Source organism: Crassostrea angulata, chromosome 1 (genome assembly GCF_025612915.1).
Source record: "Crassostrea angulata isolate pt1a10 chromosome 1, ASM2561291v2, whole genome shotgun sequence".
In the NCBI taxonomy this organism is placed as follows: domain Eukaryota; kingdom Metazoa; phylum Mollusca; class Bivalvia; order Ostreida; family Ostreidae; genus Magallana; species Magallana angulata.
The window spans coordinates 29,085,735-29,111,780 of NC_069111.1; the positions used below are offsets into that span (position 1 = coordinate 29,085,735).

The window sequence follows — 26,046 nt, forward strand, 5'->3', positions numbered from 1 at the left end:
AAGCTGAATATATTTTTTTATCAAATGGATGATTGTTTGTGAAAATTATTCTTTTATTCCTGATTTTTTCTTACTATAATTAAATGCTCCGGAATTTGTAACTTTGACCGTTAACAAAGTTATTTTAATGACCTCAAATTCTACTTCCTGTTTGAGATATTGATAGACCTAGTGATCAACATGCTAAAACTTCATTAATTTTTAACGTGCTTCTGGGTTAGATTTTCTTAACTGCGTGTTACAGAGGTAAAGGTTGTGCAAAGGATTACTGAGGAACATGAATGTTTTCAGGTACTGGTACTTACATTTTATTCTCTAAATTTATACATGTAGGTTGGGCACAGCCCACCGGTTAGAGTCTGTCCCAGGATGTCCTCGATTCTTATTTGCCTAAATACTCTATATTTATCAGTATGAAAATTTTCCAAGATTTCTCAGTTGGAACATCCCCTCTAGACTGTGAAATTTTTTGAGTGAAAAATGATCACATGTCAATAAAGATATCTTGAAAATTTTCCCTTTCATCAATTTTAATTGCACTTCTTTCACACACACACACACACATATATATATATATATATATATATATATATATATATATATATATATATATATATATATATATATATATATATATATATATATATTTATTGAAAATTGTCCAAGTGTGTTACATAAATGTCTTGGGACAGACTACAGTATGAATTATCTGACGTTTTCCTGGCTTTTTTTTAATTTTGATATTTTACTTGCCAGGAAATCGTCTGCTTAGAATTTATGTCATTATGAAAACTGGAAATTCACTGCCTCCAACTAAAAATGGCATTTCAGGCTCGATTTTAAATAGGTATAGATTTAAACTCAAAAATATAAAATTATATAAAAAATTACATAAAGTATAATTTTACTTCAAGGTTTGATAATAACACTGATAAACAATAGTGTTGTTGACTTTTTTTCTCGCAAGATTTCAGAAATGCACAAAAGCAAAACATTTTAAATCTCTACAGTTCAATAGAATGTGTTCAACAGCCTGTTTATTGCATCAGCCATGTAAGGAAACATAAAAGCAATATTAGTGAGCAGTGAGTGAAACATTTGTTTCAACTTATCACCTGATCCAAATGGAAGTGGCAAATTTTCATTTTTAGCTCACCTGAGCTGAAAGCTCAAGTGAGCTTTTCTAATCACCAGTTGTCCGTCGTCCGTCTGTCTGTCCCTCCGTCCGTCCGTCTGTCCGTCCGTCTGTCCGTCTGTAAACTTTTTACATTTTGATCTTCTTCTCTAAAACCACTTGGCTAACTTTAACCAAATTTGGCACAAATCATCCTTATAAGAAGGTGAATATAAATTGCAATAATAATAGGCCAGATTGTATTCAAAGCGGAGAAATCCTCGAAACTGTAAAAAAGGGGGGTGCATTTTAAAAAATCTTCTTCTCAAAAATTACTGAGTTAATCTTAACATAATTTAGCATAAATCATCATTAGGGAAAGGAAAATATAAATTGCAAAAATTATAGGCGATTTCTGTTCCAAATTTGAGATAATTGCGAAAATACTAATAAAGAATGGCTCGTTATTCCATATATCTTAGACTGGCAATTCATTGCGATAGACTGGTCTTATGACAGGCATCGCCAGTCTACCGCATCTCGAAAAAGAGGTTCTTTGTTCGAAGCTGGCAGTTTGTTGTGCAACAGTTCACGTGCGAATATAATCTATGAAACATGGAAATAACATTGGTGCCGATTATTGTGAAGTAAATTGAGGTTAAATATTTCAACGCGTTGTCATTTTTACTTGTGAGGGTGGTTTATAGCTTGTTTTGATTTTTTCATTTCATTTTGCTTTTTAACTTGGTAAAAATTGCCTTGTATTTGGAACATAGACTTCGGTAAATAGGCAGTTGATTGTTTACCTGTGACAATGATAAAATCTGATGCATTAACAACGTACTAAAGTGCATTTCCCTCTGTTTTTATAGTTTATTAATTTCTAATTGTGCCAACAAGGATCAAACAAGGGAGCGACTTTGGTTGAAATAATTGATTTTTGATCGGTAACTTCGCCGGAATTTCCTCCGAAAGAGAATTTGAAGTAGCCATGTTTTCCGAGTTCATAATCGTGTAAATTAAATCCAAAGACAATAAAAAGATGTTTATGAATTTGGAAAGACGTTTTCACAACCTCAGTTAAACCATGTTGTGATTAATCACCCGCGACTGTCTTATCTTTAGAGGTTATAAATATGGGTGATGCAAACACATATACCGTGCATTGAAAATTACAATCGATAATCATTACATTTCTTGTTGATACTACAATTAGAAGGTAATTTGTAATTATTTAATAACTCTGCCAAATTAATGCAAAACCGTTTGTTTACAGTTATCTTCAAAACTAAAAACTGTTGTAATTGGGTCATAGGGTAGGATAATCCGAGATTCCTCTGACTCTAACCCCCGCTTTTATATTGGGACGTGCGTCCCAATATAAAAGCGGGGGTAAGAGTCAGAGGAATCTCGGATTAAGGGTAGGACTAATTTCTCCAAAATACACAGTGCATAAACTGATTTTGTGTCACCTGGCTAACTCAATTACAAAACATTTTATCTATATAATGTATGACTGCATTAAAAAATGAAATTAAACAAATTGGATAAGTTTTTAAAAGTTGCCTATCACTCTACGACTGACACTGAAATGTTTGTTGATCATTGGAATTGTCTTGCTAAACATTATATACTTCTGTACAGAAAAATCAAAAGGATGATGTGCTATAACTACTTTCTGGGGTACTTTCTCATTTGATAAATTATTTGAAATCTGCAACAATTTTGGTATTTTTCAAACGAGTAAATAAAAACTTCTTTTAAACAGTTATGACACATTATATTTATGAGGATATCCGTGCATTATCATTATTTTAAAGAAAATATTGCAGCAGAAAATTATCTTGGTTTGTAGCCGTTTTTTGTTTTTGAGGGAATATGAAATAATTAATGGGCCTTAGTACAGAACTGATACCTGCATGCCTGACAATACATTAAATTATGTAGCTTTTTAACACATCATGTGACAACATTTTCCAGTCAAATGTTTTTATCGATCAAGTGAGTATGGATATAAAACGTCACACAAGTTTACATCAGGTAAACAATTATTTAAGGGAAGACCAATTAAGTTTTTTACTGTAGCCTTAGCAACTTTTGCCACAGAGTTCAAACACTGCGTACTGCCTTCCAGACTAGCTGGCGATTCTCTGTCCGTCAATCTTTGTTAACTTTCACATATGAGATATCAGCTGTGAAAATGAAATGTATCTCATCTGCATGGTATATTCATAGAGCTTGGCATCTTAAATAAACACACTAAAAATATTCACTTAGATGTGGAAAATGAAAATTACACTAATTTAAGTTCGATATTTTTTTTCATAAATACCAATATACCAAACAAGAAATATTGCAGGTAAATGGTAACTACCTTTTCCAGTTTTTTCATCATATAAAATAAATATGCATTGCATGACCTCTAAGACAACATATTAATGAAATAAAATGTTGGCATCCTTTAATTGTGTAGATTCAAAATGTTCAAATTATGATTACACACAATAAGGTAGGCCCACAATGGGTGCTGATTTTTTAACTGATATACGTCTTAGGAAATGTATGATTTTTTTTATCTGAAATGAGCTAATACTGTTCACATATTTGCAAAAACTGTAGGAAATAATATACCGGTGTTATATATAATTAATATATCACAATAATATTTTCACCCCTACCCCTTTTTAAAATATTGAGTTTTAGGTCAGAAAATGATCATGGTACTTAACTCTGCTAAATATTAAATTTTACTGTTCTTAATTATTTAAGGACACACGAGACGTTCCTCAATTTTATATAATTTTCCTTGTCAATGATAAATTATTCCTTATTTATTAACATTTAAACCTGTTAATTCCCAAAAATTCAAGGTTTATTACCAGGCTTTTTTTAGAGCTACAATATTTAGAATTTTCCTTAAAATAGCATGCAAAATGCATTTGAATGCTTATAAATAAAGTCATAGTATATATTTTCAATTGAACACTTTATATCTAAATAAAAAAAGTATCATATAACAGGAAAATATAATTATGGAATTACTTGGTGGAAATCTTCACATTGTGGAGATAGGAAAAAATAGAAAAAATGGAATATAGGTCGCGTCTGACCGTAAAGTGTGTTAAGTCAATGTAGTTCGCCATTGTTGCTCAGGTGAGCGATGTGGCCCATGGGCCTCGTGTTTGTATTGGCACCTGTTCTGACATTTTCCTGGCAATTGTAAAATATCAAAATCGTTAAAAAAGCCAGGAAAATGTCAGATATTTCGAACTACCCATTGGATTGGTGGTTTTATCCCATTTGATGGTCAAATGCCCGTACTGCACCCTTAGTTTACCTACCAGATGGAATTCAATTTTTTTGTTTGGATGACGTTTTTTGAAGAAAGAGGTATTGTTAACTGAAGGGCAATGACTCTAACATGTGTACTTCATAAGTTTACAGAATGATACACCTTTAGACTTCTTTTTAAAGGGACTTGGACACGATTTGACTTAAAATTTTCAATTTTTTTTTCCATTTTCAATGTATATACTGATAAATATAAAAGTTTATAGTGCTATGTCAAAATTGGAAACTCAAATATCAAATTATAAGCAAGATACATAGTTCATAATTCTTTGTTTTGTAAACAAAGCTCGAATATTGTCATTTTTTACATATTCGTTGTATTGGTGTAAATTTCAATCAAATGTAACTTTCTTTTGTTGATAATAGTATTAAAGAAGATATTAAATTAGGTAAAATTGTTTTTTTTACATGTGATTTTGTCTAAGAAATGGTAATTTTTTCACATTACATTTTTTGTAAACAACTATAAGACTCAAGCTTTGTTTACATAACAATCAATTCTTACCTCTGTATCTTGCTTGTATCTTGACTTTAACATTTAATAGTTTGGTCAATCATTTAAAATGCTCCAATAAACCATTTTATACATAAAAAATAAAAATTAAATTTTTGACCTCAAATTGTGTCCAAGTCCCTTTAAATTCTGTGCATTTGAACATTTAAATAAACAACAAAAACAAGGCATGAGATGCACTTCAACAGATAAGTTGGCTTACTTTTTCAGAAAATAAAAGCTACCGATATTGATAGTTCTGAACACACCCAGAACTGATCTTACCAGTGTACTAATAGAAAGGTTTGATTAAGTTATTGCTTATCTATCTATCCATCCATCCATCCAATGGCATCCATCCATTTTTGACATATTCATGTATAGTGTTTAACATAAATATACAGAAGACATTGTATTGAGTATATAGAAACATACATATATATACATGTACTTAATAAATGTTCATGTCTTTCCTAGCTCTTTCAATCATCCAAATATTTCCCTCTTGTATATGTTTATGGAATGTTTTATGTACATTGAATTTTGTATGCACAATCCTCAAGTTGCCCCTTGAGGGCCCTTCATTGTTGTCTGATAAATGATATATGATGTATTGAATCAGATGGAATTTTTGTCAAATTTGAAATGTGAATTATAAAATTTGGACACAGGTGTAAGTTTAAAGTTCCAGTAAGGCATGTCTTGAAGTATTGATATTTGTTATCAATGTCAGTGTTAAATGTATGACTATCATGATGGAACTGTTACTACGGTATACAGGGTTATTTTCGCCCCGTGTAATTTTCGCCCTTTTACACTTCCAAACATTTTTGCCCAGTCTTGAATTCGCCCAGCAATTTGTATTAAAAGAGAAAGAATTGAAGACACTGTAATTCGTCCAGTCTTAAATTCGCCCAATGACAACGAGAGTGAAAGGGCCGAAAATGAAACGGGGTGAATATTTCCCTGTATACAGTATTTTGGCGAATTAATTTTCTGAGAGAACTGAATTCTTTGACATGTACAAATTCCTTTTCTTAGTTTTTTGTATCAAAATAATCAAATTTCTTTTCAATATTAGGTTTAGATTCCCAACCATTCAACAGCTGAAAAGGTCACTGAAGAACCATTGGGGAAAACTTTTGATATTTTGTTTTTTACTGGTGGTGTTTGCTGGGGTACTTGTGTTAATTGCAGTTCAGAATGAAGGTTTGTAAAGTTGTTTTTCTCAGATTTCATCTTATGTCTGAAAATTGGTCTCTTAAGCCTTGTCTTTTCCTCAGGTATAAATTGTGAATTGTGAAATTATGAAGTTGTCCAATGCTTATAAATCATGCTATAAGTATGGTTTACTGCAATCACAATCGCTAGCAATCTGACTATTAGAAGAAGAATAAAGATCTAATTTTAATTAGATTGCATTTACTGTAATTGTCTTTAATAGTACATGTATTACATCACCAGAAATCATAATCTCACAACTGAGGCTTATTGTTACATTTCTCACACTTTTTTGGAAGTAAGTTATTCTAAAACATTGACATTTTGAATGTGTTGGTATCAGGGCATACATGTTTGTAGCAATTTTACTTGTTGAGGGTTAAAATTACAAAAATATTTTGAGATGGGAGAAAATAGGGTTATTATATAATCATAATAATACATGTAGGTACTTGATAATGTATGTATGTATGTATTGTATGTATGTATGTACTATTGTATATATTGTATGTATGTATGCATGTATGTATGTATGTATGTATGTATGTATGTATGTATGTATGTATGTATGTATGTATGTATGTATGTATTGTATGTATTGTATGTATGTATGTATGTATGTATTGTATGTATTGTATGTATGTATGTATGTATGTATGTACATGTATGTATGTATGTATGTATGTATGTATGTATGTATGTATGTATGTATGTATGTATGTATGTATGTATGTATGTATGTATGTATTGTATGTATTGTATGTATGTATGTATGTATGTATGTATGTATGTATGTATGTATGTATTGTATGTATGTATTGTATGTATTGTATGTATTGTATGTATGTATGTATGTATGTATGTATGGTATGGTATGGTATGGTATGGTATGGTATGGTATGGTATGGTATGTATGGTATGGTATGGTATGGTATGGTATGGTATGGTATGGTATGGTATGGTATGGTATGTATGTATGTATGTATGTATGTATGTATGTATGTATGTATGTATGTATGTATGTATGTATGTACTTTAATTGCATTATGGGAATAGATTTTCAAACTACAGAAAAAAAATCATATATTAAAAGACCATTGAACATGATCTGGCTTATTATAATGGATTAAGATGTTTACCTTACTCTCTAATTTTAAAAAATGATATGTTTATTTTTTTTCAAAATGTCTGTCAATTTTCCAACCTCTTTCTTTCCAACCCCCATTAAGAGTAAAATTTAAGCTTGAATAAACACACTTCTAAAATCACTTTAATAAATTTTACTGATAGTGCTTGTCTGAAAGGTTTAGTCATGTTTCTCTGAATATGGGAGTGGTACTTACCTGTGCAACAATTGTATTTCGATTTTATTTTGTGTTTGAATTATTTATTACCAATAGTATCAAATTTTAGACAAAGAAATTGAGTTTGGATCCTGAAACAACTTGAAAGTTGATAGCATAAAAAAATGCTAACAAGTATTGCATGGAGTCATGTTGTATGTGACAACATTTCTCTTTTAACATTTATTCTAACTTTAAATATATTGATATTGATTCCTCCCATTAAATATGGAATTTACAGTACCGGTATATTGAAACAAAAATCATTGGTTCACCATGTTTCTTCAAATTTATATTACTTTCTGGCAAAAATTGAAGTTATGTTTCCACAAAATTTTATTGCAAAAATGCACTTAACCACCATTGCATGAATTTCATTATATATAGGAATAACATAACAAAGCTTATGAAAAAAAAAATTTGCAAACGCAATGAATGAAACCTAAAAAATGTCACATATTTAAAATGGGACAGCACCCTTCAGCACTATGTAAAATTGTATCATAATGTATGAAAGTCATGCAATATAGCTCATTAAATATTGAATCGCTTTTACTTATTCAAAGAGACAGTTCAACTGTAACATTTCTTGATCTGCAGAGAAGTCTATCTCTGCGATAAAATAACCCTGATTTCCTTTTTTATCATAATTTTATCAATCACCCTACCCCTCCCCCTCCATTCTCCACCCCAAAAGGGGGGGGGGTACATTATGAATAGAGGAAATTGTGGTTAGGTAGGAAATCAAAGCTTGATACAAAGATATGTACTAGTCATGATTTGTCTTTTATTTGCATTTCAGACTTTGTGATATTTGCAAGGTCTCTATTCCGTTCATTTGACTACAAGAGACTAGCTAAGGAGTACAGTGATGAATCTACATGTAAGTATATGATTAAAACAAAAACAAAAAAACTTAACATTGCTTAGCACCAATTTTCATAAATTTGGGTGTTGAGTGGACCTTCAGAAATTAACAAAATAATATATAAAGTTAGTATAGCCATTGTCCACAAGTTATTTTTAAATATCTATGAAAATTGATGTCAATAAAAATTGATGTATTGTCTAGCTGTCATTTGTTTTGGGTTTTTTTCACAGTATATGTGGACACAACAAAAGCAGATGAACTATTCAAGAAAGTGAAAATCTTGTGTTTTGTGATAACAACATCAAGCAAACTGGACAAAACTATTCCAGTGGTGAATGCAACATGGGGGCAGCGCTGCAACCGTGTTCTGTTTGTGCTCTGTCCCCCTGACAAAAACAATCCCCATTTCCTAAGCACCTGTCATATAGGAGAAGGATCCAGCCATCTCACGGCAAAAGTTAGACACGCCTTTAAGGTGTCTTATGATAACTATTTGGATGACTATGACTGGTTTCTGAAAGCAGATGATGACACTTATCTAGTCATGGAAAACCTCCGTTATGTTCTGTCCCATCATGACCCCAACAAACCTGGTTACCTAGGATACCATTTCCAGAAGTTCATGCACCAAGGTTATGCTTCAGGGGGTGCAGGTTATGTGGTCAGTCGGAAGGGGGTTAAAGATTTGGTGGAGAAAGGATTCCAGATGGATGAAGAGAGGTGTAAAAAGGATGGTGAGATAGAGGATAAATACATTGGACAATGCTTAGAGGTACACATCATACTTAACTACATACTGCATTAGTTTTTTCTTAAGTTTTCTGTGTTCATTTTCAGGTCATAGCCAGCTCTAGCACTCTTCATTCATAGAGTAAAGATTACAAACTGGTTTGACTTCAATCTATCCTTTATTCCTAATCCAGAAAAATTAAATTCATATCATGATTGGTATAGTTTTACATGTACATATTTTAAGGATCTATTACAAGGCATTGTAACTCTCATTCATACCCCATGTATACGAGTATCTAAAGAATAGTTTTCTAATCATGAAGAGTACTATGATTTATTATTCAATGATTCTGATTACCGGTATTGCTACTTACACTGTGCGTTCATTTTTTAAAGGCCAGTGGGGTACCAGTGCTGAGTTCAATTGACAGATTCGAAAGACAGACATTCCATACAGATAAAATTTGGCAACATGTATGGGGGACATTCCCAAAATACCTTGTGTCATATTCCAGAGATCCAATGAAGGATGTGAGTTATTTTAGAATATTGTCAAGAAGTGTACCTTGTATATAAAGTTTACGGTGAACAATTTGAAGGTTCTACTTGTAATTCAATGTACCGGTACATGTTTCTCCTTCTTTTTCCTTGATTATCGGTACATTAATTTATTTTCAAATCCCTTTCAAAAATGCCCAAATTGCTTATCTTAAATTTGATTTTTGAGCTGATATTTTTGAGAGTAATATGAAACATATATATAATTCAATTTTATATGCAGTTCGCAGTGATCAATTTTATGCCTATATTATTAAGAGTATTCCATATATATCATAGCATGTACATTCATCATTTGATTTATGTGATAAGTCTTATATGATATCACTCAATTCACCTATATATAACATGTACATTGACTTTGTTACAGGGTAGTAACTGTTGTAGCCAGTTCCTGATCAGTTTCCACCATGTGGACGCGGGAGCCATGATATTCGTCCACCAGCTGCTGTACAGGACCAGCGTGTACGGGAGGAACCTTCCTCAGAACATTCCCAGCGATCTCTTCCCCGTCAAGAAAGTTCCGCCTAAAGATGTGATCGACAATAAGATATAAATGAACTTATTTATTCATTAGATAACTTTTAATTAATGTATTTACAGAGAGAAGTCCCCCCTAGCTCCTTTCAATATTCAATTTTGCCTCATTCATCCACATGGCTTAATTTTGAGAATATTTGAAATGGTGCTGGTTAAAAATGATAAGTTATACATTATTTATTTTAAACGTGATCTTGTTACGGGTTATGCAAACTAACAAGATGAAACATTTTTACAAAACTAACGGTGTGAAAAGAATCATGAATACAATATGAATCCATACTAAGTTCATGTTGGTAACGTGGTTTTTGTTTTCACTTGATTTTACACATATTTTTTTGGGCTTATTTTACCCTACATGTACATACATGTGATATTTATTTATCATATATTTTGCACTTATAAATTTAGGATAGTGTCACGAGTTAATGACTTGTGACTATGGAATTCCAGATAATGTTTGTACACAATTTCACATGAATGTAATTCAATGAGACTGTGTAGATTTTATGAATTCCCCACCAGTAAAACTGGGCTGATCCATAGATGTTTTCTGTGTTCATCCTTTAGTCTTTCTCTCACTTAGCTACTCTGTCCAACTTTTTTCCCATTCCACATTTTGTCACCCTCTGATATGATCTGCAGTATGAATGTGATTGATTCCAAAGTCTCGTTGTGGGCGTCATAACATATATGCTGGTACAAATCAGGTTCCAATCTGGAGATTTTTGTTTTTAACAATTGCTTACAGTAGCACACATCAATGTTTTATAATTGTCATGGTGTCCCCACATCAAAAGTACATGTATTTTACTCTGTGGAATTTTTTTTTACATAGGTCACAACGATAAGACAGAGGACCCCCAATTTGTGTGTGGGGAATTTTTTTTTTTTGGGGGGGGGGGGGGAGTGGGTGTGTTTGTTTGGAGGTGGGGGAAGAAATCTGATCAAATTGTAAACTTATTGATGTGCTATATTTTAAGAACAGCAATATATATTATTTATGGGTTTGGGTTTTTTATTATTTATTTACTAATGCTCAGTATCATCAGAACAACTATTCCTTTTATCTTCATTTCAGTTCATGAATTGATCAATGGTGGACATGCTATCTCAGTTAATGCATTTCTAGTCATAAGAAAATATGTAAATGGTGTTGATTTATTGTGAAACATTTGGGTAATTAATTAATCTCTACTAACCAGATTGTGCTGGCATGCACACCAGTGTTGCATATTAACATACAGTTAAACTTCAATATCTCAAACACCGATATCTCGAATACAATGGATATGTCGAAGTGATTTTTAAGTCCCAACCACCTATTTTTTATGTATATTACCCTCGATATCTCAAATATTCGGATATCTCGAAGTTTTTCAATAGCCCCATCTAGTTCGAGATAACAAAGTTTGACTGTATATAGTAAACATAGGAAAGCCTTATTGATAAGTAAACTTATCATAAATTGATAAGGAATAACTTTACCATCAGACATGAATAAGCGTAAATTAAGTTTATAAAATTACTGCCTTTGTTTGTCTGTTTGATATTTTTTCATCCACTTTACACTTATATAACCTGCCTACCACCATTACCACAATTATTGTGAATTACTGTTTAACTTATGCTATATGGCAATGTATGCAAGTTATACGCCAATTAACTACAGCAACTCTAATACATGTAGACATATATCTATGTCTGAAATGTATACCATTCAAAGTACTTGTGATATGTTACTTACATATTTAGCTATTGTTTTTCAATGCATGTTGTGAAGAAATAAAATGTAAATATAATTACTTATTTTGTTTTCTGTAACAGTATTGCATTGAAGAAATTTTATTAAAGGCTCAAGCAATCTAACGCATGTAATTTTAACCAATGCAACAAAGTTGTGAGGGGTATCGTGTTTTTGACTGGTCAGTCAGACCATCAGTCAGTCCTGTTTTTTGTAAGCGTAACTCATCTTAAACTGCTGCACAGAATTTCATTAAACTTCATAGGTATTAAAGACAATGTGTAGATGTGCATATTACCAGGAAATTTCAATTCCTTTCTTTTTCTGGGAAATTCGACCCTGATGAACTTAAATTTGGTCCTATTTTGAATATTGTAATGAACAGTTGGTAATCAGAACTTAGACGCAGCTTCTTTAACTTCTGCACAGAACTTATTGAAACTCTGTAGGTATTTAGGACAGAATTTGTACATGTACTTATTATCAGGAAATTCCAATTTTATATACTTATCTTTTTCTTGGAATTTCAGCCCTTTTGAACTTTTTTTGTTGTTGAAACTTTGGTCCTTAATTGAAAATTAAGTTGTCTAGAACTATAATTCCGTATGCCAAAGATTCAAGGCAAGATACTTCTAACCAGATTGTACAACACAAGGTGTACAAAAAGATTTGAGGCACAAAGCTCTCAAAGTCCTACAGTCAGTTCCCAGCTATCTTGTACGAACCTTTAGTGTTGAACCTTGTTGTCAATGATATCAAAATGACAAAAACGATAGAATGTTCCATTTAAAGAAATTTTAATACTTGACCAGAATTATGAACAAATCTTCACGGTCACAAAGAAAACGTTCTCACAGAGAAAAACAAAACATTATAAAACACAGTGTAACGACATAATCTCAGGGAGCAGTCAAATTCAGTATAACAATGGAGTCCACCTTGACACACAGATTTATCAAAATATGCAAGAAAAATATACAATTGAGAGCAAAATATTTCTTTTCTTTCTCTTGGTTGTACGGTGGAATGTATACCTGATTTGCACACATAATTGGTTCAATGAGCACTTCACATATTTTTCACAGATTCAAATAAATGTTTTTAAAAAATCATCTAAAAAGTTAAATCTTACGTTGCACAGATGTTGCATTACCGGTACCTTAAAACTCTGTAAATACATGTCCTTGACTATTCACAAAGCACTGCTACTGTTCAGTAATTTTCACCAATTCATATGCCACAAATGTTGAACAGAAAAGGGGAGAGGTTACAGTTCAAAACATAGTCATGTCTAGTCTGAAGTTTAGCACTTTAGCAGCATCTTTTGCAATTTTTTTTATATTTCTAAATACAATTTTAATTTCAAGCCATAATTTGTTACATTTAAAATGAAGAATTTTTCAATAAGTATTTATGAATTTTTTAAAAATAAAATAAAAGCCATAACTGTTTAAAAGTTCTTCCATTTGTGAGATATATCCTTATGGCTTAGAATTAACAGCTGATAAGTAGAAATCAACATGTAGGCTATTATCAAAATATTTCAATTTTATTGTACACCTTATATTAAATCTGGATAACCAATACAAATATTGAGTCCAATAAGTTAAACACATTTCTCTTTATCAATGACAATATTTAAGTTCTGGAATGTATAGCTAATATAACTTTTATAATCTCGACAAAAAAAAAACTAAACCATAATAATAAATCCACTTATCTACAGCCAGCTAAGAGCTGAATGCAAGATGAAAGACATGAAACAAGAAATAAATGCATTGTATATATATATAGGTATATATGTTCTTTTCTGTTGTCATCCACAATATTAATAAATTACACACACAAGAAAAAAAAATAAACATGTGCACAGAGAAATTACACTTGAAAACAAGACCAGATTAAATAAGAATAACTATGTCACAAAAACTATGAAAAATAAACATATGAAGCACTTAACAAAAAAAAATCATATAGAACTCTCTGATAAAATTGAGCATTTCTCTACAGCCAAAACAAGAGTGAACTTGCACACACATAACATGTCATGGACATCCCCATCTCTTCAATGAAAGCCCAAGTGGTTCAAACGTCACAAAAAATAACAACATGACTACATATTGGATAGGCAATACACTGATATATATATACCTAATGAAAATAGTATCATTTAACTCTAATTTTATATTACATATATGTCTGACACAAATATATTTTTCTTATTGATAAGAAATCATCTATCTTAAAATTTATGGATCGACATATATTTGAAAATTAGAAGAAATTTATGTTGCAGAGCATTTATTTTACATAAATAAATGTTGCTTCTTTGATTTAGTAAAAGGTAAAAACATCTTGGAATGTATACTTGTATGAGATAGTTGTCATGGAAGTTATTTTTAAAGAAAGAAGGAAAAAGATGATATAAAATCAGAAAGAATGGCAAAACTTTTATAGTTCTTTTTAAACATCTTTTCAAATATAGATTCATTATGCTAAGATCAAATAATAATAAAATGTTAAATCTTTATTCAAAAAATCTAGGCAAGCTACTTCATGTAAATAGAACTATGCATTTGAAAAATAACAAGGAAAAATAAATTATATCTCTGAGATTCTGTCAACATAATCTGTAACATGCAAGAAAACTATGCATACATGGGTAACATCTCTATTTCCAATTATTAAAAGGCAAACAAAACACAACAGCCACAAGGCTCCAGTAAAAAATATTGAGTTACTTCCCTTTATGCAGACTAGGCAATGTAGTATTAATAAGGCTTGCAGAGCAAAACAGGAATGTCTCATATAATAATAATAATTTCTGTCATACAAAAAATATGCAATATCAAAAAAAACAAACAAACATGAATAACATTTCTGAATAAGTCAAGTGCAAATAACATACGTTTTTTTTTAAAGATAGACTCTATTTCCAGTCGTTCGTGTAGCTTAGGTTACATGTCTTTCCCTACTTGGAAGGAGATATAGGCTCCTCCTTGACGGTCACTGGAATTCTATCGGTGGGAGACACCAAGCCTTTCTTACCCGGCGAATTCTCCTCGTCCTCTAAAGAAGTATCTCCTTTTGATTCACTGAACGGAACGAACCCTTTCGCCATGGCTGCATGCATGCTGGCCATGGAACTTGTGTCCATGGGTTCATTAACGGAGGAATCCATCTCCTGGTCCTCCTCTCCCACTGTGAAGCCCCAATGTGACTGCTTCATGTGTTTGTTGAGTTCGTACTTGCGAACGAAGTCCTTGCCACACAGTGAGCAGATGTGGGGTCTGTCCTGTGTGTGGATGCTCTGGACGTGGCGCTTCAGATGGTCGGAGCGGCTGAACCTCTTGTTGCAAACTTTACACTCGTGGGGTTTAATTCCAGTGTGGATGGACAAGTGTCGCTTCAGGTGGATGTTTTTTGCAAAAGCTACTCCGCATGTTGGACAGATAAAGGGCTTCTCTCCAGTGTGTGTGCGCAAGTGAGTTTTGAGAACAGATGGACTGGTGAAAGTTTTATCACACGTGTTACAGGAGTAGGTTTTGTCGTCCGAGTGTTTCTTCATGTGAGTGTGCAGGTTTGATTTCGTGCTGTACGTTTTTCCACACACATTGCACGGGAAGTGAGAATGGGTTTCATAATGTCTGCTGAGGGAGTCCTTGTCCAGGTAACTCTTGCCGCACACAGGGCAAATGAACTTCATGTCGCTCCCGTCCACTGTTCCACTGGTGACTGTAATGAGCAGAGGGTTGGTGGACTGAACACGACTGGGTGTGGGAGATCGGGAGTACCTCTGGCCAAAGCTGGGGCTGTCCAGTCCTCGAGCTCTCATGTACTGGTCAAAATATGACCCGCCTGAGTCATCAGTGTTGTTAAGGTAACTGGAAAGACTGCTACTAAAGTCAAGTGACTTGTTGGCATTCATCTTGATGTAGTCCTCGTACGGGCTGAATGACCGTGGGGGTGGGGTTGAGAATTTGGTGGGGGTAGGGCTATAGGACAAAGAATTAGGACTGTTACTTTTGCTGGACTGCTTTGAAGCATGGTTTTGATTGGGCGATATGTTCTCTTTCTTTATGTACACCTTGTGGCCCTTGGCATGTTCCTCCAACTCTGCCTTGGTATCAAATTCCTCTGCACACTCAAAGCACATGAAATTCTCCTCGGCCTTGCCATTGGGGACTGTGGGGGTCTGACTTGGCCCCTGGGGTTTGTTGCTGTGGGGGGAACAGCTGTTGTCACTCCCTCCCTTGTCTGAGCCATTGTGTGAGCCAATACCATTTTCTAAAAGAAAAGAAAGAAAAATATTTCATTGCATTTATGATTTACAAAATTTTTAAACCAGTTTTTTTTTTTTTTTTTTGGGGGGGGGGGGGGGGGGGCTTAAAGGCAATGTTTGCTTCGCCTTATTATTGATAAAAGACTTTTGCAGTTTAGTAAAGTCTAAATTTCTCATAAATTGCACATTTGAATACCGCTTTTACATTATTTCATCATTTTGCTTATATGAACTTAAAGGCCTTTGTACTAAACGAGTTTTCTATAAGCATGCTGAGACTCAATCCCGTACATTTACTGTCCAAGTATAGTACACTCGTAATATCATAGATATTAAAAACCTAAGCATAGATAATGTTGATATTGTCCCCTGCGAAAAAACACCTACGCACATCTCTATATTGCTAAGTATTGGTAAACCACAAATCCTGATATATCATATTTCAAGCTTAATTTGATGAGAAAAATAAATTCAATGTACAAATGAGGTGGATGGCATTGATTTTTTGCTTCACATGGGGATTATTAGAAACACATACAATGCAAAAAGTGCTTTTTTCAACACAACCTCTCTCAGGCTGTAATTCTGGTCTTAATATTGTTTGGCAAGGTGTGGTTAAAAAAAACAAACGAAACCCAACTTCTCAGGTTCATATCAATTTTCATGAGCTCTGTATGTATTGATCAAAAATAGCTGTTTTTCCATACTCCTCGATGGAGTGATAGATTACTTTCAGGGATTTTTTTCACTAATTCTATTATGACATGCAAAATACCTATATATATAGACATTTTTAATATAAAAGTTATTAAATGCATGCATGTTAATGGAAAAACAGAGTATTGGTCACTTTGGATTTTTTTTTCAAGTCAAGATAAAACTTTTTACCATAAGGAGTCTTGGGGGTGCTAGTGTGGGGCAAAAGCGGGGTTCTTTCAGCTGATTGGTCATTGTGGGTACTAGTATAAACTTGACGCAGGGGTAATTTAAGTCCCTTTCTCTTTGAAGCTTTCACTTGCGTACCCTGAATTTCACTTTCGTTTTCAAGGAACTCTAGTGGAATGAACTCTTCAAGCTTGGCAGCAAGGTTTGGAAACTTCTTGATGATCTGTTAATAAAACAAAATTTTGAAATAAATGATTTCACTATTTACTATCCTTCCCAAAAACCTAAAAATACCCAAAAGAAAAGGGTCATGACTACAGACACATGAACAAGCAAACAGGATCCCCGCATAGAATCTTGTCAAACGAGATCACACATATTTCATCATAATTTACATAAATTATATGAACCAGTAAAAAAAATTTCATTATATGTATAATATTCTATTATATGTAAAGCAGTAAGAAGTATACTGCTAACATCTACCTGGAAATATAAGTTTGATATTTCGCAGTTACCCTACTCAAATTACAGAGCTGTTCTCATGTATACATGTATTTTAACCCCCTTACAGGCATACTCGTACGATATCTTGCTGGTTTAACTTAACAAGTAAACCATAAGTGTATCGTATTACATGTACAACTCTAATGGAGTAAAAAAAAAAAATATATAAAACTTCCTTCCTAAAACATTTCATATATAAAGCCATTTACAAAATAGGCCAACAGCTATCTTTATTTATCTTTCCTATTTGTTGTTTAAGACCCTCAATCCCTTCTCCCTCTTTTCCCCTTCCATCCAAAAAAGGAAATGCTCATAGCTATCTTATTTTTACTAGTGAAGTTTTTATACAAATTTTTGGCAGATGGAAAACAGCCAATAGTGTTAATTTAATAAAAATTAGCACTTGTGTAGACTGACACTCAGCAGTGTGTATCAATGGAAGATTTTGTTTATTAAAGGCCGCAGCCACCTGCAATATAACAAAAATAATTAAGATGACCATTTGCACTTTTAACACATTCTACATGTATTTACATGAATGAAGTGTGAGGTCACAGGGCTGGGAGGGTCACCGCGAGGACAATGCCTGGGTCAGACTCGCGTCAGGCCACCTCCTTGCATCCTACTGCACAACACTGAGTGCACTGTGCATCCTACTGCACAACCCCTGCTGCATCGTGCAGCGTTACATGCAGGTTCCTTGATTAGATCCCTCTCCTGTTATTGTTGTCTTTCTGACTTATCATGCGCACTTTGGGGATCTGATTTTACTGTTTGAATATGGAATTGCGTCTGATCAATGAATGGTTGTATATATAATAGAACATACTGGTATATTTCTATCTTTGATTTTCCTAAACTTAAATTAGACACTACAACGGGATGGGAGAGGATTATGAGACATGATTTTTTTTCTAAATGTTTATATTTTTTATGCAAAAGAAATACGGGTATGATTTTCTTGTTTAAAAACTCATATGAGTATTTCTATAGGGAAGCATTATTAGCAATATGTTAAAAAAAATCAGACCACAGAGTATCAATTGATACAGGGAAGTTTCATCAAAAATAACTTTTCAAAAACTATCAAGGATGGTACCCAATATCTTTGTTAACAAGTATCAAAAACAAAATTGGTTTTCATTCCATATTTTCCTGTCTCTAAATCTTTTATGTGAATTTGTTTTCTATTTGTTTCCTTTAAACTTATGTTGAATTCTCTTTTTTTAAATGAACTTTTGGGGGTATTTTCTGCCCCCCCCCCCCCAAAAAAAAATTGTATTCTAAGTTTCTAATCAATCGCTTTCCAATTTGATTAGAAATTTACAAACGAAACACTTTATTTCTTTTTAATCTGGCAAGGAAGAAAAAAATTATTTCACACATCATTCTTAATTTTATTATCCCAAAGCAAAGAAATGATTTGGAGGTGTTTTAACACTTCCATGTCACACATCAATGCATAAATTACCCTCAAAGGGTTGTAGATAAAAAGTTCACAATTCAAGGGGGGAGAGTGGGTGACAAAGGTTTTAAAATTAAAACCTCATTTTGCCAATTTTTTTTCTATCTCCTTTTCAAATTCTCTATTATGCTGAGAGCTTTACTTTGCCATAATACCTTATGAGGAATGTTTTTTCAATCCCCACGCTTTTGGGTTCAGCCAGCCGTGACCAAGTAGATTCTTAGCAGAGCGTGTCCTTCAGGGGATAAAAAAAAAAATTTGTCTACATCGTCGGGAGGAAATGAGCGGTGGTGTGGAATTATATGCATACCATCCAAGTGATATAATTACCTACTAATGCCCTAGGCACTGGAGTGTTCTACCTGGCTGGCATTTGAGGGAGAGAGAGACGAAACTAGCCCAATCCCTAGCAATGTCAACAGGGTCCTTTAATTCTATGTGTCTACCCCCTAGCTATACATTCAACTGTTTTACTACTGCTTGGCTGAGCGGAGGGAATAAAACGATCAGATTAATTCAACAGATCTCTCTGTACATTGCCATAGCTCGAGGGGGTACAAGTTTGTAAATGTGTGCGACACAGATGGGGGGTTTGTCGTGTCTAAGCCTGGCCTAGCTGCCTGGGATTCGGGCACCTGAACGTCAGCCTTATGAATTTAATATCCCGATGATACTGTGAAAATATGATAATTACCTCCTATTAATGAATCTAGTTTAAATAAAACTTTCAGCGGCACCAAGTTCTTTGCGGGATGATTAACCCACATTTTCTCATACATAATTCTGTATTCATTTCCTCCCCAAAAGGACATACTTTTTTCAAAAAATGTATGTCTTCCGAGAAAATTTTCCTCTTATCTTAGGACACAAAGTAACTTCGAAAACCATCTTACAAGATTCACAAAAAGCCCAAAAGGCTAATATACATCAAACACAGGAAGACACCATGCAACTTCAAGAATATAAAAACACAGATTCTTAGGTTCAAGAACTAAGAATTAAGGCAATGCTTACCTTTGGTCCAAACACCTGTCTTTCATCGATGGCAGCGACCATCCAACACTTGATGGCATGAAGAACTTGGTCGTTGGTAAGTCCCGTGTCTCCTAGACGTTTCAGGTGTGGCATGGCCTCTCCGAACTCCAAGTCCAAAAAGCAGTCTTCATCCAATAGCTGAAAATAAATCAATTCAATACAATGTCTGTGTTAACAGTGTGAATGAAATTCCACTTATTGTAAATGTATTCCTTATAAAAGGATTATGATTTTTTTCCATTTTAAATAATCATTAGTAAAAAAGTGTATTGCTTTAATTCCTAAAACTGCTGACTCTCATAAAATATGCTTTTGAAAATTAAATGTGATGCTGTCAAAACCATGAATAATTAATTACTGATCATTGATTATAGATACAGATGATGATAAACGTATGTCCCATATGCCAGATTACCATAGGTTAATTCTGAAGACAAAGAAGGTTAAAAATACAAAAAAAAATCGTGACAATACCTTGTCAAAATTTTCTTTAATGAAGTCGGTGCTTTCTTTTAGGAGATTGGAAGCTAAGCATTCCGTAGCTATATGATGGATCTTCAGGCAGTTTTCAATGTCTAGTATCGAAAGCAGAAAGTTGCTGCACAAGCTTTGAATCTCAGCAACATGCAACTTAGCAGCCGCCGGCAACAAATCCCACACTGTCTCCTCGTTCACAGACACGGTGGCGGTGTAGAAGAAATTCACGATGGTCTGCACTGCATCCCCCTCCACACCTTTCAGCGGATGTTCGTACAACCCAGGCTCCATGTAGTAGCGGGTGTTCATGAGACCCTTGAAGTAGGGAGAATTGACCGACAGCACCAACTTGTGGGCAAAGATTCTGGTCTCATTGCAGCGCAGGATGATGTCGCAGAGTTCTCGTCGGTTCCGCAGCTGGTTGATCTGCTCGATGGCCTGGTGAGCATGGTTTACGGAGGTGTAGTGCATCGTCTTCTCCATGCTCATGGTTTGAGTCTTTCTTCTCCTCCTCTCACAGAACGTACTAACTACCGTAATAATAATAATAATGTTTCTCTTCCCTCACGCATTCTACAAAAGAAAAAAAAATTCCTCCCTTTAAGAAATAACATAATTTACCTCCACTTATTTCATTCCAATGACAGAAAAAGAAAAATCTTTCTTTTTTTAAACCCCCATTTTTTAAATCCCTTCAACTGACTACAGATAATAGTATAATGTATGATAACTTAAAGCGAAGTACAGTTTCAGTGCTGACACCTCATAAATGCTTAGCCAAAGCATTCACAAACCGAAAAAAAAATCAAATATATACAAAATGTATATCCCTCAGAATACTGATATTAAATCAAAACTACAAGGTTTTATCTGATTGGCGGTAAAAATCATACTCACACACAGTTTTTGATCCTATTACTACCAAGGATGATTACCATATAATGCTATGTAAACTGGAAGGCCAAAATAATAAAAATTCAATAGATAGAGCCCAAATATCAGATCCTTCTTCACTGGAGGGCTGAAGTGGAGAAAATGTCCTCTGATTTATGACATGTACCCACTATATAGCTAGCACAGGTGTAATTATGTTGAAGGAAAACTTACCCCAAATCAGAACAGACCAAGGGCCCTGGGGCTAATTCTCTGAGGTAATCTTTCAACCTAACACAGACAGTTAGCTGACTGCAGGTCAAACAGTCACGGTGAGGTGATAATTATGAATGTAATTAATTCCTATTGATTATGATGTGATTAATGACAGATTGGTCCTATTTTACATAATGACCATGTCAACTCAGTTAAACTATCCACATTTACTACAATAGAGGAGGAGAAACTTTAAATATGTCAAAATGAAAATGGTAAATTTGATTCCTTTTTTTTTAAAATATTAATTATTAAAGAGGGAAAACATTAAGAGATTAATAACAATAATGATTTGAATACTATGAAAAATTGAAATAATTGTTATAAAATTTAACAAGGTGATGATTACTTATGATATAGAAAAACATTGTCAAAATTTATCAAGAAAATTCTCAAAGTATACTCTCCGTGAAAAAAAATTAACTAAACACCTACTGTATTCCCATTCTTTTTACCTGTATTACATGTACATGTACTTTTGATCCTTACATGTTTTTGTGTTCATTTGTAAATACTTATGTTAAACATGAACTTCATGTTCTCGGGTGAATAAAGAAAAGAAAGAATGAAATTGTTGCTTTTACTGGCTACCTGTTTACTCAATGTGACATGTAGTTTCATTAAAATATTACAATTTAAAAAGTAATATCATACTTTGAAATATTTTTTTCAGAGAAAATATATGTTGGTGAAATAAATTATACTAAACTGCATGACTTTGCAATTTTGTTATCTAAATTTCTTAAAAACACAATTTTCCCAACAAATTAAACAAAAATTGTTTTTCATATCTGTAAACATAAATAGTAAAATGAAATATTTTTTATCCCTTATTTAATTAGTATGATAAAGCAAATCCTTCATAAAACTTGCAATTTGCAGTGAGTATTTATATAAAAACAGGAACAAAATTTTCCCTCTTTACTGAGGCACAGTAATATTCTCCATTTTCCTGTCAGCGCTACCTGTTAAAGACCTTTGAATTAACACTTGGCTTGGCTACAGTAATTTAGCCATTGTTCTCTTCCAAGCCAAGATTTACATACTCTAAATATTACCTTCTTTTAAATATTAATTGCCTCATGTGCATGCACCAGAACAAACTCTGAGGGATTTCTAAAAATTCACATGTCATTATGAGTTATATTCAAACCCCCCATAAATTACACAGCACGGATTATATAATACACCTGCATTTTTTTTTTAAGCAAAAAGATACTATACACATAGGTGAACAAAAGACAGGATAAAATCGATGGTTTTCAATGATTGCGGTGATTCAGATACCAAACTTGAAAATGAACAAGGTATTAATATTTCACAACGACTTACTTTATTAAAATTGTATAGTATAGATTAAAAAACACAAAAACCCTTGATGGCAGCAGAAACAGATGATATTTATAAATAACATACACCAACACTGTCAACTTGCAAACAATTGGTTTGATAAAACCTGTCCCCGCTTTAGGCGAGAGAAACCCATGAAACGTTCCCCATATAAAACCGACACACTTCACTTGACATGTCAAAAAAATTAAGTACAGCGGGGGACTTCTCGTCGTTGAAATTCGCCATGGAATTCATTTCCCCATTTAAGCTGAAACCCCCGGAGTCATTTTAGAATTCATATAAAAACATAGATGTGGAATGATTAGAAAGTGGCTTACCTGTGTATGCGGTACCGTTTCATGTCACCTCTCCATAGCCGGTGGGAAAGTAAACATACGGTCCGACACCCACCTGTACAGCGGGAGGGAAATTCAGCGGAAATGCTTCGCTACGTTGTGAGGAGGATATCCCATTTGCGCACTACGTCACAACTTTTGCTAAAAGAGGAGTGGAATCCCCCGATAGTCGTTTTCATTAAATTGTTAAATCTATCATTCGAAGGTTTTAAATGGCATAAAAAGTGATGAATCATAATGGTCTAAATCATCAAAGTAGTTATCTACTGTCTAAACCACCCAAAACATCAATGTTTACAACCTACACGTGTGTGAAGTGAAATCGAAACTGAAAGTCGGTAGCTGTCAATAGCTTGTACCTGGAATAATTCAAATGCGCACAATACATGTATGCGGTTTTTTGGTGTTTTTTTTAATTCACTGCATTGGACGAAAACATTTGAGAGAGAGAGAGAGAGCTTCCTTTCAGTTGTACTTCCTTATCATTTTATATACAACGTATTTATCTATATCATGCATATAGTTTTTTGATGGGCATCAAACCGTTTTTAAGAAAGTGTTTAACTATAAACTGCATCTTTAGGCGCAAGTAAAATACTTTGTAAAGCAGAGTTATTTTCACTTATAAGGTTTTTTTTCTCAAGAAATCCCAGTAAGAACTTTTTCTTTGGAAAAAGTACCTTTTTCTTTGGAAAAAGTACCTTTTATATATTGTCTTATACTTCATGTTGATTGGATTTCAGGAATTTGTAAATTGAATTACTTACAATAAAGTTGCGACTCTTAAAGTTAAGTAATAGAAAGATAGAAATACGTCTTGTTTGTTTTCCACATAGCCTTAATCTCGCACACAGTCGGAGATAAACAGTTATCTTCTCTTTTTTATTGACGCTTGATTTTTCATATAAATTATCCCGCTTGTGTTCTTGCTAGATGAGCTACTTCGTATAGCTTCATCATCGGATATATTTATTAACACAAACACAGTGATGATCTACATGTAGTTCACATATATCTCAAGTTTCTTTCTGCAAAACTTGATATAAACGTTTGCATATTATATACCAGCAAAGTTGAATTTTATTAGAATATTTAATAAAGACTATCCAAGTAAGCATTGAAAAATATTGTGATATAAAATAACAGCAACAGATATTCTGGAACCAACCATCATTTAAAACAATTGTTCAGTTATGTTCAGTATTTACTAAAATAGAAAAAATTCCAATCGACGAGTCACTGACACAGCTCTTTGTGGTTCAGATGCTGCAAGGGCTTTCATCATGATCTTACTCATCGGGTTTGGTGGAAGTGGCGGATATTTTAGCCTGGTAGGCTTGCAACACAGCAACTGCTTCTTGAACTTGTATAACATTTTAAATTATCTTTTAAATGAGCACATATAGCAAACACATCGGTAACACGTGTTTTAATCACATTTATATTAGATAATCATTTTCAAATGTTGAATTTACATTTAACGGCAACCAATCCACTCGAACTTAAAGTACAATTTTTTCATAACAGAAAATAAACATACAATTAATTTGAAATTCGCATGTTTAGATTCTTATTACTAAACTTCATTTTATCTGGTAATTACGATTGATCACAGATAACAAATACAGCTAAATCTGTTCAAGACTTGCGCGGATCGAGACAAAATTTTCCAGTGTGTAGTGATGGGGGTGGGGGCAATGTCTTCTTTTGGTGAGTATACTACGTGAAATTAATAAATTCGAACTCCCTATCAAGATCTGCGCATGCAAGAATTCGAACGAAAGGGTTTACCCTGTCCCCAGCCTTCCTGATAACTGGTAGGGCAACTCAATTTTCAACGTCCTCCCAAGCACGAAAGCTTCGCAACAATGACATCTACAAATTTATTCTCGAATAAATGAATGAGTGTTCGAACGAACGAACGAATGAATGAATGAATGGTGAATCGTACATTTATGGTTATGGAACGGGCATGAAGAGTTAACTAAAAAGCTGCAAGAGTATTTGAAACAGACATTGAACGTGTTGTTTTCAATATGTTGACTTTGTTTTTTTTTTGTTTTTTTTTTTTTGTTTTTGTTCTTTTGGGGTTTTTTTTTTGGGGGGGGGGGGTTAATACTAACCTTTTCCTTTTGTCGAAAGAAAAAATGGACGAGTTTAGAACAACTGTATTAAATCATTCTAAAATATAAATTAAGTTAATCAATTGTAAATAAGGAAAAAATTCAGAATTTACAAAATACCTAAAGCCTTACATTAACATACAGTTGAACTTCGGTATCCCGAACACCGATATCTCGAATACAATGGATATGGCGAAGTGGTTTGAAGTCCCAAACACTTTAAAAACTTTAAGTATTTTACCCTTGATATCTAGACGTTTTTAACCAGTGCCATGTAGTTCGAGATAACGAGGATTGACGCCTCATACATTCAAACTCAGAATAAAACATATCACCTTAGTACACTGGCTTCGATTTCGATTTCTTCCCCAGCCTCATCTAGTATGTCATCAAACCAATCATCGTGAAAATGATGATAATCCATGAAGTAAACTTTATATTCATATGCAACCAGTTAAACAAGAATTA

At 33.4% G+C, this 26,046-nt stretch overlaps 3 protein-coding genes across 4 annotated transcripts in view; 1 reads left to right on the top strand and 2 right to left on the bottom strand.

The window, feature by feature from the left end:
- Positions 1-26,046, bottom strand: part of LOC128159496 (40S ribosomal protein S8-like) — a 56,379-nt gene that overhangs the window by 22,262 nt on the left and 8,071 nt on the right. The gene's annotated exons all lie outside the window — the stretch shown is intronic.
- Positions 148-12,025, top strand: LOC128159486 (glycoprotein-N-acetylgalactosamine 3-beta-galactosyltransferase 1-like). The gene is made up of 6 exons (XM_052822605.1): positions 148-291; positions 6,040-6,167; positions 8,325-8,405; positions 8,624-9,165; positions 9,522-9,656; positions 10,054-12,025. The coding sequence occupies exons 1-6, from the start codon at positions 278-280 to the stop codon at positions 10,237-10,239; spliced, it is 1,086 nt and encodes a 361-aa protein (XP_052678565.1). The 5' UTR covers positions 148-277; the 3' UTR covers positions 10,240-12,025.
- LOC128159448 (zinc finger protein 235-like) lies at positions 12,743-23,844 on the bottom strand. 2 transcript variants are annotated; one of them, XM_052822555.1, is made up of 5 exons: positions 23,438-23,844; positions 20,616-21,191; positions 20,121-20,279; positions 17,138-17,357; positions 12,743-16,254 (listed from the first exon to the last, which is right to left on the bottom strand). In XM_052822555.1, the coding sequence occupies exons 2-5, from the start codon at positions 21,105-21,107 to the stop codon at positions 14,939-14,941; spliced, it is 2,187 nt and encodes a 728-aa protein (XP_052678515.1). In that variant the 5' UTR covers positions 21,108-21,191; positions 23,438-23,844; the 3' UTR covers positions 12,743-14,938. The 2 variants fall into 2 exon arrangements, with proteins under 2 accessions (XP_052678515.1, XP_052678523.1); XM_052822563.1 differs by having other exon boundaries at positions 17,273-17,357; positions 23,438-23,842.